We start from the raw sequence: 15685 nt of genomic DNA, 5'->3' as shown, positions 1-15685 counted from the left end.
CACAACCCCTGCTTCAACGTTGGCTCTTGCATATGAAGAATCTCTGAACCAACCGTTGGTCCATCAAAGGTTACAATATGAGCTGTTTCTTCATGCTGCCAGGGTCTCGAGTTCCACAATGCCTCGGACTTTGTCCCATGGGAAAAGGGACTCTGCAGCGGCGCTATCCACTTTCTGTTGAAGATATTCTCATAAATGCACTAACATTCCCCTCAGTTCTTGGCTCAAACTGACCTGAACATCATCGAAACTTACATCTTGTATTCAAAAGGCATAATGACTTCCTGGGACGCCAAGGGCAAGTTCGCCGTCGTCACCGGCGCTGGCAGTGGTATGTGCTAAACCCCTGATATACCCGGAACGTCGTGGTCTGATCGAAATCCACTCTAGGTATCAACCTTGCATTTGCCGAGCAGCTGCTAACAACAGGCTGCTCCGTTATCTTTGCTGACATTGCTCTGCGTCCGGAGGCAGAGGAACTCATCGCCAAGTATCCCCATCCATCCAAAGATGAGTCGCCATCTGCCGTCTATCACAAGATGGATCAGTCCAACTGGGCTCAGGTATCAGAGACGTGGGAGTTTGCCCTAAAGACTTTTGGCAGGGTCGACCTTCTCTGCCCCGGAGCTGGCATCTGGTACGAATCATGGGCTTGCCTCAGTAGCATGGAGTACGTATTGACGCAAATCTATAGGGAGCCTCCAACAAGCTCTTTCTGGGATCTTCCGGGTGTCTCGCCGCTGGCCAAGGATGACCCAAACGCTACCCCCGGAGTGTACAACATCTTCGCCGTTAACGCCATGGGGCCCATTCGTTTCGCTCAGATCGCCATCGACTACTGGCTGCAGAACAAGATTGCAGGCAACTTGATCTTCGTGTCGTCCCTGAGCGCATACCTCCCAACCATCGGCACGCCGCTCTACAACGCCACTAAGGGCGCTCTCAACTCCTTCACTCTGAGCCTGGCCCAGATGAAGGCCCGCCTCGGCATCCGAGTCGCGTCCATGTGCCCCGCGACCACGTTCACACCAGCAGTGCTCCAACCGTACTGCGTAGGAAAAGTTCGCGAGCAAGACATGAACATGTCGGCTACGGAGTGTGCCGAGGTAATGCTGCGCATCGTGACGGACGCCGCGTATGGCGACGGGCAAGTTGTCGAGGCTATGCAGTTTGGGAGCAAGGAGAGGTCGGATGTGAGGGTACGTGTGGTGCCGTACCAGAGCCTGCTGCCCGACATCGACTTTGAGGGTGACTTCAGCGGGAAAAACATCCTGGTGGAGGAAGAGAAGCTGTGGCAAAAGTTGAAGACGGAGGGTGTGAGGTCATGAGAATTGGAGGTAGACTTATTTGCACTTCGACGATGATAAGAGCTATTTTAGAGGAAAGCAATTGAAGATCTAAAACTGATAACTAGCTTTAATTTTCTGATTGTCTCCTGCTGTCGGAACCCTTAAGAGGTGCTTGCTCTATCTGAATTTAAGCCAGTCTCGTAGTCGTCTTCCAGAATTGGCACCGGCTGAGGGGTTTAAGCCCGAGTCTTACACAACATGTTGCTCAAAAGGCCGAAAAGGGTTGTCTTCTGTCTCGTGTTTGATATAGCGATACGCACGTAAAGTTGAAGGGCGACCAGAAATTGTGGTCTCAAAGGCAGCGTGCTGCTCATCGTCATCCATAAGCCCAACTTCGGCGCCACGAAGATCAAAAAGCGAATGGGTGGCGGTGAAGGAAGTTTTTGGCGCGTCGTAGGCACTCAGATCGTACTTCTCGCGCATCACATCCAGCGCCTCTGTCCAGGTTCCTCGAGCCATACAGATATTTTTGAATTCACGAAAGTGCATCGGCCCATCCCCTATGAAGCTGTTAAGCCTTGTCGAATCAATGCACACGGCGTGGAATAAAAGCAAAAGTGGCCGCGCCCATTGCCTGGGCTTCATGATAGACGGCAGATACCAGTCGCCGACTGAGAAATTCAAGTACGTCTCGTGCATGAGTGAGGTGAAGTCCAGGGTGAGTTGATTCAGACTCTTTGTGTCAAGGAGAGCGTCCAGAAAACCGTCTAGGTGTTTCAACTCCTCTTCTGAGCGTGGCTCCCAGATGCGATTCACATCGTCTCTTGCAAGCAACTCTGGATCATGATTCCTCCAGTCGGCTGGTGGCCCGATCTTGAAGCGCAGGAACCACACGTTCTGGAAAAGTTTGACAGTTTCTTGTCGAGCTTCAACATTCGTAGGACGGAGAGCCTCAAAACTTGGCGGGGGCGTGATGTTGATGTCGACTTTGGTAAGCTGGACTCCGCGTTTGCCAAGAAGCGAAAGAATTTGACCAAGAACGTCGACTGGTGGTGAAGTCTCAAAAGAAGAATCACTCCCCGTGGGCGAGAATCGCGCAAGGCGATCCCATTGCATCGGCTTCGTGAAGAGTCCTACGTAGCGGTCTCCCCTCATGAAGTTCTCATCGCGGACCAACGCCATTTCCAAATCCCCGCACACGGTACTGATCGATTGCGACCTCCATAGATAATCTGATACTTCCAAACGAGTGAATCGGGGCATCTGAGACAGTGCATTGACAACTTCGTGGACGAAGTTTTGTCGAACCGCTTCATACTCATTCAAACTGTGCCTGTAGGCTTCATACATCTCCACGAGTGCATGTTGTTGACGGAAAAGAGCCAGCCATCTCTGTTCTCCATCAGCGCCATCTCTCGGGGTATCACGGAGGTCTTTCCAAGAGGTCAAGAGATCCTGAAGCTGCTGGTGTCGCGGTTTCGCATCCTCGTTGTAGGCCATAATGCTGTGTAGGATGGTCTACCCCCTCTCGTCTTTCCGATAAAGCGCAAACTCGAGCATCCACACCGCGTAAGCCGCGAAATTCCATGCAGATGCTGCTACATTGGCGCAGAAATAGCCAAGCGAAATGCGGACTCGTTCAATGCCGTTGCGCAAGTGTGGGCGCTCAGCGATGTATTTGAATCGATCAAAAGAACTCTTCGTCATCTGAACTGTCACGCAGTGCAGGAGCGCAGGCGAAGATACGATGTTGAGGGCCTAACAGGTGAGGCGAAGGCTTTGGATGTCGCGATAGCCGCGTGCCATGTATGATTTCTCGACCTGTTTGGGGTCTTCGTTGTCATTGCCGTCGAGGTACTCCGCCACGAAGCCGAGAACTTCTGGCGGAACATCGAGCAGGGTAAGCGGTCTAATAGATGACCGCGAACGCTCAAGAGTGATTTTGCGCAACATGTTGTGTTCGAGAAGAAGCCTTTTGGCAAGGTCCACATGATGGCTGGGAGGGGCATCTTTGAGGGCGACTGTGGCAGAGGCCCGCACGGAGTTGATTTCGAACATCTTGACAGGCCAGACGTCTTTGATATGAAGCATTAGCTCGTCTATGTCGGTCATTCGCTGGTAAATGGCACCGAGACTCCAACTCGCAAAGTCGTCCGGCTGAGGTTCTCCGGTGCATAGCTCTTTGCCGCGATCACAGATCTGGATGTCTGTCCATCTCCGATCGTGAAGAACAGGGCGAGGGTCAATGTTGCATTCAGGAGGTGTGTTGCTCATCATATCCCCACAATCCCAGTCATCAACCGGGTCATAATAACCGCGATCTTTTGACCAGTCAATGTCGAACCAGGTCCATGTCTGGCGCCTGAGATCGATACGCCTTTCCATTTCCCGAGCGAACTCCTCTCTAGGATCGTATTGACCGTCATCGCTGCCACTTCCGAAATTTCCGGCCGATGCGCCGGCCATAGCGAGGAGAGCGCTCAACATTGCTTGGGGATCATGAGCCCCGAGGTGATCGTCATCATCCCAGGGGTCATCATTGTCCCAGGGGTCATTATCTTCCCAGTGTCCATCACCGGGATAACCGTAGTCGTTATGCTCTTCATCGTCGCTATCCATGGTTTCTGGCGCAAGGTAAGCACTTTTATGGTATGCGGTCGAAATATGTAGTCTGCTGAGGAGTCCACAGCGATGATGAAGTTGGGAGATTGACAAACAAGTGTCCAACACGAAGGGATGCCCCACCCCCGCAACAACCTTTCAAATGGCTGCCTCTGCGAAAGACATGGGTTAATGTACTGGCTTTGATAATGTGACTGCCTGTCGCAATTGAAAGTAGTTCACTAACAGGAGTTGACAGCGTTTAAACTGGGGACTTGTCAACAACCCAACAACATTCCCTTGATCCAACACATTTTCGATGAGTACATATTGACGATTCCGGCTCGATCAGCCGCATGCGGTCAAGCCATCAACTAGGGTCTCTCTTATTAAGATCCGATGGATGCCTGGCGACCCGGAAAGTGGGAAGTGCAAGAAAACTGTGACATTCGTTGGTTTGTGCAGCGATCTGCCTCTCGCCAAAAAACCAAAACCCGGCGTATGTCGTATGAGAATGCCATGGCCGTCTTTTGCTTTTGAAGACGAACTCGTGATTCGTATATTTGACTCAGTGTGAATTACTCATTGCCCCTTCCTTGTCCAGCCACAACTGCCACCATCACATCCCATTAATTAGCCAATCACTTTGGGGATATCAGAACTCACTACTGCAACTTCACCTGCACCTGCAGGCACAGGCAGAATCAGGCTCGCTTTACACGTGACGTGACTGCCAACCCCGCAGATCAATCAGCATGAAAGGGCAAACCGGTAATAGGCACTGGTTGATGACGGCAGGTGTGCAGCTGCCTAGCTTCTAGCAGAGCAACAGCAGCGATGGACTGGAGTTTCCTTTCCAGATCCAAGAGTCAGTCGGGCAAATCGACGACATCTACTGAAAAGCCGGACTATGGCCTCCATACAATTGTCCCTCGGCATTCGGCCGCGCTCGAGGGAACCGATATCGTTGCCATCCACGGGCTGAACGGCCATTATCTCAAGACTTGGACCGACGAGAAAACCGGCACCAATTGGCTTAGGAGTTTCGTTCCCCAAATTGTGCCGGTGGCAAGAGTCATGTCATTTTGGTACAATTCTACGATCCAATTTAGCAAGTCCACGTCAGACATCGATGTCTTCAGTGGCCAACTTCTGGAGGGTTTGCTGGCCGAGAGAGAATCTATCGAGGAGCAGGACCGCCCACTCATCTTTAGATGCCATTCTCTGGGCGGTCTTGTGTTTAAGCAGGTCAATCTTCGTCAGCCGTCTTGAGAACTTCTGAAGCTGATAGTCATACATAGGCGTATCTGAAGGCGCTTGACAGCGACGAGCACATGTTCCTCGCCAAAAGAATCAGTGGAGTCTTCTTCTTCGGTACACCACACAAGGGCTCGTCCCTTGCAAGTTGGAGCACGATGACGGCACGTCTTCTGAAGACGGCATCGCTCGGGGCAAACACCAATACCCAGCTTTCCAAGGACCTTGAGCCAAACTCTAAGCGCATGGCCAACATCTCAGAGGCATTCCTCAAGCGTTGTTCTAGTCTCAAGATCATCTCCTGCTATGAAACACTGAAGATGGATTATCTGAATACCTTGGTAGGTGGATTGACTCCCAACTTGTCAGTTGCATTTGCAACAAAGGTGCTGATTTTTCACAAAAGGTTGTCGAGAAAGATTCGGCTGTGTTAGGGCACTCTTCCGAGAAGGCCATCGCCATCGAGAGTGATCACCGAGGCATGTGCCGATTCGGCACGATCACGGAAAAGAGGTTCTCCGCTATCAAGTTCAGGCTTGGTCGTCTGGCAGATGACGCTCAAAAGGCCATCTTTCTGGAATCAGACAATCTCATGACAGCACTGAATAGCTCCAACTACGCTTCACATAGGGCCAGAAACCCGGCACCAATCGAGGGAACTTGCACTTGGTACTTTGAACACAAAAGATCTAGAGCATGGTACGAATCAACTGGGTCTCCTCTTCTATGGATATCGGCCGACCCGGGTTGCGGGAAATCAGTGTTCGCTTCTTACCTCGTCGACCATTTCAAGGAACTCTCACAAGCGAATGCACTCAACGTTTGCTACTTCTTTTTCAAATCAGACAACGAGGAGCAGTCTGATGTTGCAAGGGGGATTCAAACTATTCTGCACCAGCTTTATACCCAGCAGAAAGACCTTACGCGCTGCCAGAAAATTCGTGGAGGGGACTTGGAAAGCATTGAAAAACTATGGGTTGCATTTTCCCAATCGACCGTTCACGGCGATGCTAAGTCTACCATCTGCATCCTGGACGGAATAGACGAATGTGCACCGAAACCTCGAGGGGTTCTACTGCGCTGCATAGCCGAACACTTCGCGAGCGACGGCTTGCAGCAGCAATCCAAACTCAGGGTACTGATAACGAGCCGCCCTGAGAATCAGATCAAAGTCGCACTGGGCAAATGCAGGAGGTCCACGAGTGGCTCAGGAGCCCGTCGACAATCGTACGAGATGATGCGACTGAGGACTGAAGATGAGACGGAATCGATCAGTGACGATGTATCTCGGGTGGTTGCTGCGAAAATCGAAGACCTCATTGACCGGGGTCTACCCGTCGGCCTCCTCAAGAGCTTGCAAGCCGAGCTCGTGAAGCGAGCTGATCGCACCTTTCTCTGGGTCTCGCTCGTGTTGAGTCTCTTGGAAAAGAAAGTCGAGAGCGGGGCTTCCAGACGAGATCTTGATGGAATTCTCAACACACATCTTCAGCGTCTACTCGGAACTCCTCGCATCGAGGCCGGAACCTATGAAAGCTAGAAAGATGCTTAATATCATCCTCGCGGCCGCACGACCACTCACGATCGAAGAAGTCAGTATCGCACTTACTGTAGCTCCCTATGGTGATGATTCCGGTGATGGAAGTCCGGAAAGACACCTGGGACGCCGTGCAAAGCTGACATTCGACGACGTAGAGTATGGACTCGTGTACCCCCTCGAGAACCACCTGAAACATGTCTGTGGCCATTTCATTCGTATAATCAAGAAGAAAGTGTATCTAGTACACGAAACAGCAAGAGAGTTCTTATTGGCGCCGAAGACCTCGGCTGCACAGAGAAAAAGCAGCACAAATCCGCTCCTAGGTCCGCCTCATGAGAGCCAGCTCCACCATTTTCAGCCCACCTTTTCCCTCGTCAACGCCAATACACTCCTTCTGGACATCTGCGTTGCCTTACTATACTGCTTAGCCAAACCATCGAAGACTTCACCGCCAGGCGAAGTCAGCCCCGAAACCGAACCCTTTCTTTCATATGCTGCGCTTTCCTGGACGATACACTATCACCGCACCAAGCGGCTGCTTGACCAGCGCGAGAACCGATACTACCAAAACCTATGTCACCCACTGTTTCCAGGTTTTGACTGCTGGATGCAAGAGTTTTGGGACCCGAACCACACCATGGCAAAGAACCAAGTCTCACATCCGCCGGGGGCGCCAGATGATATCCAGGACTACTACATCGAGTACTTCAACCTCGAGACGCATAGCTCGTCCTCGCATGGAGCAGGCCTGGATGACAAGCACGACAGCGCCATCTCTGATTTCGAGTCGTGCGAAGATGAACAATCAGACGCCTCCGAAACATCGCTGAACTACGGTGGCGTAGCTTTTGGTCACGACAAAGTTGAAGATCACCGTGGTCGCCTCCATTTACCGTTATGGCGGGGCGCTGATACAGCTCTGTCGAGCAACCCGGGTTCTTTGAGCAATCACTATTTTCCACTCAAGGTTGACGGAGAAGGGCTGGTGTCTTTGGATTTCAAGGACAGGTCATCCCATAAGCCTTCTGAATCTTAGATTTAGGGAGGGCACAGTGACTCAAGAAAGGTCTCAGATATGCTGCGAATATTAGGAGGGCAATGAAGTTGCTGCAACAAGAGCTATACCAGGGTTACAGCTTTTATCCCGAATGACCGAGTTTTGAACTGTGAAGAATGTTCAGACCAGCGACCTTTCTCTCGCTAGACTGAATCTCGGTTCAATGGAGAGTCCGCTGGAGCCCACTCAGGCTTTAGGCATAGCTGGCGAGGACATAAGTTCAATATGCAGAGAGCTCATGAGATGCCCTTGAACAGGACAATCAGATGCTTCTTTTGCCACTGAGTTTTGCCAGCCGGGCAGTGTTACTTAGCTATCGGGGCAGTGTCCACCACATAGGCATTGCATAATCCGTATATCCTATATCTGTGTCGAAACGACTATACTCGCTATCATCGTCACTATTGTCGTTGCCGTCGTCATCGTCCATCGTCATCCCTATCTATCTCTACTGTCGTCCTCGTTAATGTATGAGGTACACTACGATATAGTTCTAGGGGACAATGCCCGGATGGCCAACTGACACTGCCCGGCTAGCAAAACTCTTGTCAATACTGAACTCTCGAGGTTGACAAAGGGCATCATCTCGGAATGGAAGATGAGGGTCACGACGGACTGACAGTTGCAGCCCCTCAGCCATTCTAATCAGATCAACTTGTGCTATTGAAGTAACGAGTATCATTTCTGCATATTCTACCTAGTCTCTGTGACTTCATTCAGTGGGGGTGCTGCAGCAAAGTCACGATTCCAATTGGCATGGCCCTGCCACATCCTCAAATACGTAAGAACACAAATGGCTTTCACACGACAAGAAGCGTTCGAACCTACAACTGAGTGAACACGAGACGGCCACTAACCCATAGTAAGACAATCAAAGCATAGTGTACTCTCATGCTCGCCTTTCAAATGATATCTTAACCCTCCATCATCGGTGAAAGATACCGAGGCCTCGATCGCTGACTGGCCACGCGGCATAGCGAACACCTAGCGGTGAAACATCGACTCAACCTCGAGATTAGAGCTTTGCCTCTACTCCGTTTTGAATAAAAATACGATAAATCTCGACCTCAAAGCATCAAGCCATCTCATCGACTCGACCAGGTGACCTCAGCGCTCTAGGGCCAGGAGCATATAGGTGGCGTGCGATATCTGAAGGATCAGGCTGGATGTCGCATCCGTGCAGCTCAAACACTTACCTGTGTCGATGCAAGTTATCAGCAATCTCCATCAATGTTCTTAAGTCCGTCACAGACACGATCAAGGCTCAATCAGCTCAGCTCACCGACGTGTTGAGCCGAGGTCCATATCCAATCTGGAGATGTTGGGGTAAACGCCCACCCCAGCCCGCTTACCCCAACTTCCGTCAGTCACCCGCCGAACCAACATCAACCAGTACCTAATCACCAAGAACCCATCAAAAAGATCGTGCAAAAGACCCAAAAACCAATCCCTTCATCGCAATATCCTTCCCCTCGGTAATCTAAGTCACGCTCACCCAAAGGATCGATCCCCAACGGCACCAGCCCCGATTTGTCCGCCCTACGCCCAGCCAAGACCTCGCTCAAGGGCCCCTTCCCCCCCGGGGGCCTGGTGTCGGGGTCAAACGGTTACGCGATATTTACATGATGAAAACCCTCACGCAAAGCCATCCACGTTTTCTTCGGTGCGTTCGTCCCGCCGCGTCGGGAACGGCCAAGACCGCCGCCGTTCCGTGTGTTCCACAATTGAGGCTCTTTCGTTCTTTCTTCAACGACATCCGTCATTTGGTGATGTTCAAGTCAGATATGGTGTGTGGTAGGTCTTTAAACCAACGACAACCAGATGCATATCGCTATCTTATCTCCCTGCGTTACCTCAGCCTTAGCCTTTCTACCTACCTACCTACTCGGGTAGGTAAGCAGAGTGACATGCGCCACACACACACACACACACACCAGCGCCGGCGAAAACACCACGCCGCTGCGCCCGCAACGCCCGCAGACACCTCCCCCAAACCCACCCTTTGCGCCCGCAAGATCCAAACACCCGGGTCTCCAGGAGGCTCTTGGACGGGAAGGATTCCTTTTCATTCGGCGGCACGACATCCAAGGAGAATTAAAAAAGGAAGAAAACGTAGATAAACGAGGGGCGAACCGTCCCGAGAATCTGGGGAAATCGAGCAAAGAGCCAGATCTCGCGGGCGCATCGCGTCTCTTAGCTCTGCAGCCGCATCGCGAGGCAGGTTGACGCACATTTCGCGATGCTGCACACTATTTCAACCTCACTTCTTACCGGAACGAGCGTGTGACTGCTGCTTGCTGGTCTTCTCTCTTTCTCCCGTACTGAGTTTGTGCCAAGACGTTGAACCCCATGGGCGGCTGCTCCCAATTCTCCCACTTGGCGGCCGGTGCTCCTCTTTCTCCCACGCTGAGCTGCCTCAGAGCCCCCGCCTCTCACTCCTCACTCACCTCTGTCCCTCTTCTCTTCTTCTTCCATCGGCAAAATGGCCTCCCACATCTTCCCAGTGTGACCCCCATATCGTCCCACACCGATAATCTCTCCCCATCTCGCCCCCCGTCCCCAGTTCGGACGCCCTTCCTGTCATTGACGCCCAAAAACCCATTTCAGAAGCCTCCCTCCGCTCCGTAGTTCGCCGACGGCTAGACGGCGTAACTACAAAGTGGGCACATTTGATTGTCGAAATCTCCAGCCAGGGGGTGGTTGACAACCAGTCACGGTTCGAGTCCTTATCTCTGCGACTTCGGTGCGGGTGGGGTGGGGGGAGACTTTTTTTTTTTTTTTTTTTAAGAGAGCTGACAGGGTTACCGGGGATCGCAAGAAACGGCGCCAGTTCGATGTGGATTGTGGCCTCCCCCCTCAGGGGTCCTCGTCGATGGAACGGGGCGCGGCTTTTCTGCTAGCGGCATCCTTGGATGCCCAAAGGCAAAAACCCGGAAGAGAGAGCCGGGGGTGCGTTGAGGCAGGAAGGTGGTTTAGTTGCTGCGGTATCCGTATGGCACGGTGTTGTGTACGTCCGCGACGGAGATACTTTCGCCTGGGCTGGACGGGGTGCTCGAGGGATGCGTGGTCATGGCATTGTGCTGCTCATAGGATTCATGTATGCCGACCGAGGTGATTGACCGACATACAGCGGCACGATGCCGCGGTTATGGCTTGGATTCGCCCAAGTACGCAGGAGAGTATATTGAGTGACCACGAAAGGGAAAAGCAGGTCTCGCCAAGTGTACAATAACACAGACGCACTGGTCGGCATCCCTCCTCGAATTGGTCGTCAAACCCCCTCAATCGTCCCATGGTATGTACGGTGGTAGAGCAGGGGAGGGAGGGAACATGTTGCCCGGGAGAGAACACGAATCCGCTGACAGCTTCTCTCTCACCCGCGGTCTCCGAGACCGACCTGGCCGAAGAGAGCAAATTGCGGCCGAACTCTGCCATGCCTGACCAGCCAGCCCGACTGGAAATCCACGGATGGAAAAGTAACGCTGGCGACGCAAAGAATGCCAAGACAATTTTCATCCGGGGAACATTGGCACAAACATCCGCAGGGAAAGAAACTCTCCTCGCTTGAATCGCATGCGAAAAGTCTAAAGCAGAGGGGAAAGTCAATGACTTTTGCAGGTACATACATACGACAGCAGCAGCACTGTCCAACAGATGGAGAGGGGAAATTGGGCACAACCCACACACACGCCGTTTGCCGAATTGCAAAGCAAGGTCGGGCGACCGGCCCAGGTGTTCGATTCGGGTTTGCGAACGAATGAGATTTCTGGAGGACAGGAATAAAGCCTGTGCCAAGCTGACGGCGGTGTTTCGCACCCTCCCGCTGACTTGTGACACCGCAAGAATCCGCCAAGAACTCTGGTGCGCTGTTTCTGTGCTCTCATGTTTCCTAGGGCGTCGTGAAGGATGAGACATTGAGTGACGCTCGCTCGTAATGGGCGCACAGAAGAAACTCTGTGCATGTCTGTTCGTCTGGACTTTGGTGTCCACAGGCACGTAGGTCACTTGCGCAAAAAAATTGGGCTTCAGATATGTTGTAATTGTAAATTTTTGAATAAATTCGCTTTTGGGCGTACCACTGTATCATGGGTATTAATACAAACGAATATGTATGCTCGCTTCGCGTTTCGCGGGATATCCTTCCATCATCAAATCAAATCCGTAGACAAAAACCCATCCTGTAGGAACGCCTCGCCGTCTGACGCTAAATGGCGTCGAAATCAACGGTATCTAGAACTCAAAATAGCACAACTCGACCCAGCCCTTTACAATGAAGGGGCCTTTTCACTCCTAAGCTCTCCATCGGGAGTGACAGGCTTGGGCTCGTCGGAGCCGCTGCTTCCACCGTTGTTGGCCATGTGCTGGTGCTCCTCGATACCGTGTTGAGGGCTGAACTTGCCCTCGGCGGCGGGCTCGGCCTGGTGGGGGGTCCAGGCAAGGAAGTCACGGCGGACCTCGACGTAGTCGTAGGAGAATTCTCCGTGCTGGTCGTCGTCCATACCCAGGAGCTCGGCCTCCTCGGAAGCACGCAGGCGAAGGCCGGGGACCATGTCGATAGCCTTGGCGATTAGGGCGGACATGACGAAGGTGTAGGCGCAGCAGGCGACAATGTAGGCGATTTGGATGTACATAAGCTTCCAGTTGCCGTCAACCCAGCCGCCGGTCAGGCCAACGTTGACACCGTCGAGACCGATAATCGAGCCAGAGGCGAAGAAGGCGTTGAAGATGAGGCCGACAATACCGCCGATACCGTGCTCGGCGAAGACATCGAGGGAGTCGTCGATCTTGAGGAGGAACTTGACTGTAGAGCGGGATGGTTAGCATGGAAAGGATTGCTGCGGGTGATTTTTTAGCTTACTCTTAGTTCCAAAGTTGCAGGCGACACCGGCGACAACACCGAGGATGATAGAGGCCCAAGGAGTGATGACACCGGAAGCAGGGGTGGCAGCGACAAGGCCAGAGATGGTACCGGAGCACCAGCCGACAAGGGACCACTTCTTAGCCAGACGGAAATCGAGCAAGCACCAGGTCATGGCGGCGAACATGGCAGTCAAGCAAGAGTTCCAGCAGGCCATCGCAGCGCGGAGGTTGGCACCGAAAGCAGAGCCACCATTGAAGCCCAACCAGCCGAACCAGAGGAGAATAGTGCCGAGGGTGATGAGAGAAATGTTGTGGGGACGGAAGTTGAGCATCATCTTCTCGTTGCGGCGACCGAGAACCCAAGAGTAGGCCAGAGCCGACATACCAGAGCCGATCTCGACAGGACCACCGCCGGCGTAGTCGAGAACACCGTACTTGAAGGCCCATCCGTTGGCGTTCCAGGCCCAGCAGGCGACGGGGCTGTAGACGAGAGTGGCCCAGAAGAAGATGAAGACCATGCAGGGAATGACGCGGCCACGCTCAGCAGTGGCACCGGCGACGAGGGCGGCAGTGACGGCGCAGAACATCATCTGGTAGAAGGAGTAGAGGAGGGCGGGGACGAGAGGCGAGCCCTGAGAAGGAGTAGCGAGGACCTTCATCAGGCCGAAGTGTCGAAGATCGCCGATGAAGCCGTTGGTGGCAGTCTCGGAGAAGGCGAGGGAGTATCCCCAGAAGTACCATTGGAAGACGATGACGGAAAAGCTCATCATGACGACCCATAATTGGGACAGAGCCGACTTTCTGCGGGCGAGACCGGAGTAGAGGAAAGCGATACCGGGAATCATGAGCAGGACCATGGCGGCGGAGACGAGAATGTACGATTGGTCGCCGGATTGGTACCATTGGTTGAGGTTGGTGGTGGCTATCGACGATGGTTAGCATCAAAAATGGTGGAATTGAACATCCAGATTCTCTGGCTGGCAAGAGAACATACTGGAGTCACCACCAAAGTCGGCGTTGGTGCCATTGAACTCCGTAGGAGCTCCTGTATGGCTGTAAGACATCGTGGCGGTTGTGGGCGTGAGTGCCGTATGTGGGTGGGAGAGATTCACGCAAGGTTGGGATGATGAGAAAGAGGAGGGATGTCAAGGAGTATTATTATTTGAAAAGCAAGCTGTCCGTTCGGACAGAGCTGTCGAGGAAGGTTAGCGGCCAGGGTAGGTCGAGTACAGGATGAGACGAATTGCCTGGGTGGAAAGATCGAACGGGAGGACGCTTGCGGGATGAGAGGGACGGGCAGGATCATATATAAAAGTGCAGAGGATCAAGCAGTGGTTGCGGCAGCATCAGGATGGAGCACTGCTGCGGTGATCCCTGGCTTCACGGTTGGGGGGGGGCTTGATTGCTTGCCTGGGACGGCGGAGCTAGCGTGGGCAATCCGCATACGGAGGAGGCGTTGTGGGAGTGTAAATTGTAATCATTGTGACTGACAGGTTGCTGTGAGTGAGCGGGCAGATAAGAGAAACACAGACCAGTAGGCAAAGATAGACATGTGAGTGGACGATTCGGCGCGGGTGGAATAAGTGGAGGTAACAGAAAGAGTGTAAGAGCAAAAAGCGTCTTCGATTCCGACCTGGATCACACCCGGACACCACGTCCCAGCCGTACGGGGTATCCTGGTCGAGAAGGCACCACCCCTGCTCCTGCTCCTGCTCCTGCTCCTGCTGGTCTACGAATACCGCAGTAGAAAGATACGTACCTCCGATGCCCTTGCACCTATCGCGCCCCACGCTTTCTCAGGCCGGCGCTCATGTCACTGTCATTGTCATTCGCATTAGTCTGAGAAAGATACGTACCGCCACCACTTACACCTCACCTTTGGCTCTTGCCTGTGGGCTGAGAGCACTGTCCCTCGAAATTCGACGATGCTGGTGGCAGCAGCAGGCGCAACGGGAAGGAGATGGATGGCTTCATCGTTCCCCCAAGGTCCCTCCCCCAGCTATCGCTAAGGCAAGGCTTGACGGAGCACGTCGACGTCCGTCAGTCGGTCCTCGTCGACGAGGAGCGAACCTATCACCGCCGCCCCTTTAGTCGGTACCTGCCTTTCCAGAAGACCAGGACGGGGCTGCCACGATGCCACCGGGTCGCGGCGCAGAATACGTATCCCGGAGCGGTAATCAAGCTCGTGCTTTGGTTCCTCCTCGCCGCGTGAGAGTCTGGGGACGAGCTTGCTGACGATTATTAACATTACTGTGTATCTCATCAATCAATTTCCGATGTCCCTTTCCCATATCAGTCCCTTCGCCCCGGCCTGACCTGATACTGTCCCTGCACCCGGCCGCGACACCTCTCTCCGACTATCCCTCCGACACGCGTGGGCAAATCTCCCCGATTCCCTATCTCTGTCTCGCCTCACCCCGACTATCAATGCCGACGTGGATCGACCGTTGCTGGCGGCTTCACTCCGGCTGAACGTCTTATGCACGTCTTCCCCGCGAAGGGCCCCCGGATTGTGCATCATGTTGGACAAATACCGCATAGCTACCGAGTTGCGACACTGCCACCTCGACACTCCATCATACCTAGTAGGTACTCATCACCGGCCAGAGTACAACCTGCCAAGACAAACCAGCGAAACTATCGACGGCTTCAACGTCGACAGACCAAATACAGTTTCTTGACCCAATGCCTGCTCTTGGGCTGCCTCTCTCGCTTCAACGACCCAAAGCTTGGCATCCACCGAGGATGAATTAAATCGTGAATCGACCAAGAGGTTGCAGATAAGAGATCCGATAGGCGCAAGCGTAGCGGGACCTGTCAGTGGTGAACAGTAATTGGGCTGAATCAACGAAATGCCTCTGGTCCACTCAGAGGTGATCGTTTGGTTTGTGGCTGCCCGTCCGCTTGTCAGGTCGTTCCGTGCTAAATGCTCTTCCAGGCACAGCCTCGGCCGAACACTGAGCGAGTCTCGTCTCCAGCGACGAGCACCCCTTAAAAACCAGCGACAGACTGCTGCAGCCCAGCCCCTTGCACGGGCGGCCCAGCAGTCCGGCAATCGCAGTGGAATGCCCCACTCGGCCTCCC

General features: G+C 53.2%; 6 protein-coding genes across 6 annotated transcripts; 3 read left to right on the top strand and 3 right to left on the bottom strand.

The window, feature by feature from the left end:
• Nucleotides 1-276: 276 nt before the first annotated feature.
• CGGC5_v001103 (L-rhamnose 1-dehydrogenase) lies at nucleotides 277-1328 on the top strand (the record flags this gene model as incomplete). The annotated part of the gene is made up of 3 exons (XM_032029967.1): nucleotides 277-331; nucleotides 391-637; nucleotides 695-1328. The coding sequence occupies 3 exons, from the start codon at nucleotides 277-279 to the stop codon at nucleotides 1326-1328; spliced, it is 936 nt and encodes a 311-aa protein (XP_031890674.1).
• A 210-nt stretch (nucleotides 1329-1538) lies between these two features.
• Nucleotides 1539-2789, bottom strand: CGGC5_v001102 (uncharacterized protein; the record flags this gene model as incomplete). Its single annotated transcript, XM_032029966.1, has 1 exon — nucleotides 1539-2789. One exon carries the CDS (start codon nucleotides 2787-2789, stop codon nucleotides 1539-1541), a length of 1251 nt encoding a protein of 416 aa, XP_031890673.1.
• A 258-nt stretch (nucleotides 2790-3047) lies between these two features.
• On the bottom strand, nucleotides 3048-3908 carry CGGC5_v001101 (uncharacterized protein; the record flags this gene model as incomplete). Its single annotated transcript, XM_032029965.1, has 1 exon — nucleotides 3048-3908. The coding sequence occupies one exon, from the start codon at nucleotides 3906-3908 to the stop codon at nucleotides 3048-3050; it is 861 nt and encodes a 286-aa protein (XP_031890643.1).
• Nucleotides 3909-4727: 819 nt separating this feature from the next.
• CGGC5_v001100 (Protein SERAC1) lies at nucleotides 4728-6684 on the top strand (the record flags this gene model as incomplete). Its single annotated transcript, XM_032029964.1, has 3 exons — nucleotides 4728-5138; nucleotides 5192-5488; nucleotides 5554-6684. 3 exons carry the CDS (start codon nucleotides 4728-4730, stop codon nucleotides 6682-6684), a joined length of 1839 nt encoding a protein of 612 aa, XP_031890675.1.
• Nucleotides 6685-7321: 637 nt separating this feature from the next.
• Nucleotides 7322-7720, top strand: CGGC5_v001099 (uncharacterized protein; the record flags this gene model as incomplete). Its single annotated transcript, XM_032029963.1, has 1 exon — nucleotides 7322-7720. One exon carries the CDS (start codon nucleotides 7322-7324, stop codon nucleotides 7718-7720), a length of 399 nt encoding a protein of 132 aa, XP_031890524.1.
• A 4286-nt stretch (nucleotides 7721-12006) lies between these two features.
• On the bottom strand, nucleotides 12007-13665 carry MEP3 (Ammonium transporter MEP3; the record flags this gene model as incomplete). Its single annotated transcript, XM_032029962.1, has 3 exons — nucleotides 12007-12542; nucleotides 12600-13523; nucleotides 13596-13665. The coding sequence occupies 3 exons, from the start codon at nucleotides 13663-13665 to the stop codon at nucleotides 12007-12009; spliced, it is 1530 nt and encodes a 509-aa protein (XP_031890676.1).
• Between the last annotated feature and the right edge of the window lie 2020 nt (nucleotides 13666-15685).

Source organism: Colletotrichum fructicola (assembly GCF_000319635.2).
Source record: "Colletotrichum fructicola Nara gc5 chromosome Unknown KSG_Nara_v1_contig01, whole genome shotgun sequence".
NCBI classification, from domain to species: domain Eukaryota; kingdom Fungi; phylum Ascomycota; class Sordariomycetes; order Glomerellales; family Glomerellaceae; genus Colletotrichum; species Colletotrichum fructicola.
Note: the sequence above shows the minus strand (reverse complement) of the source record. Positions and strands in the feature narration are given on the sequence as shown.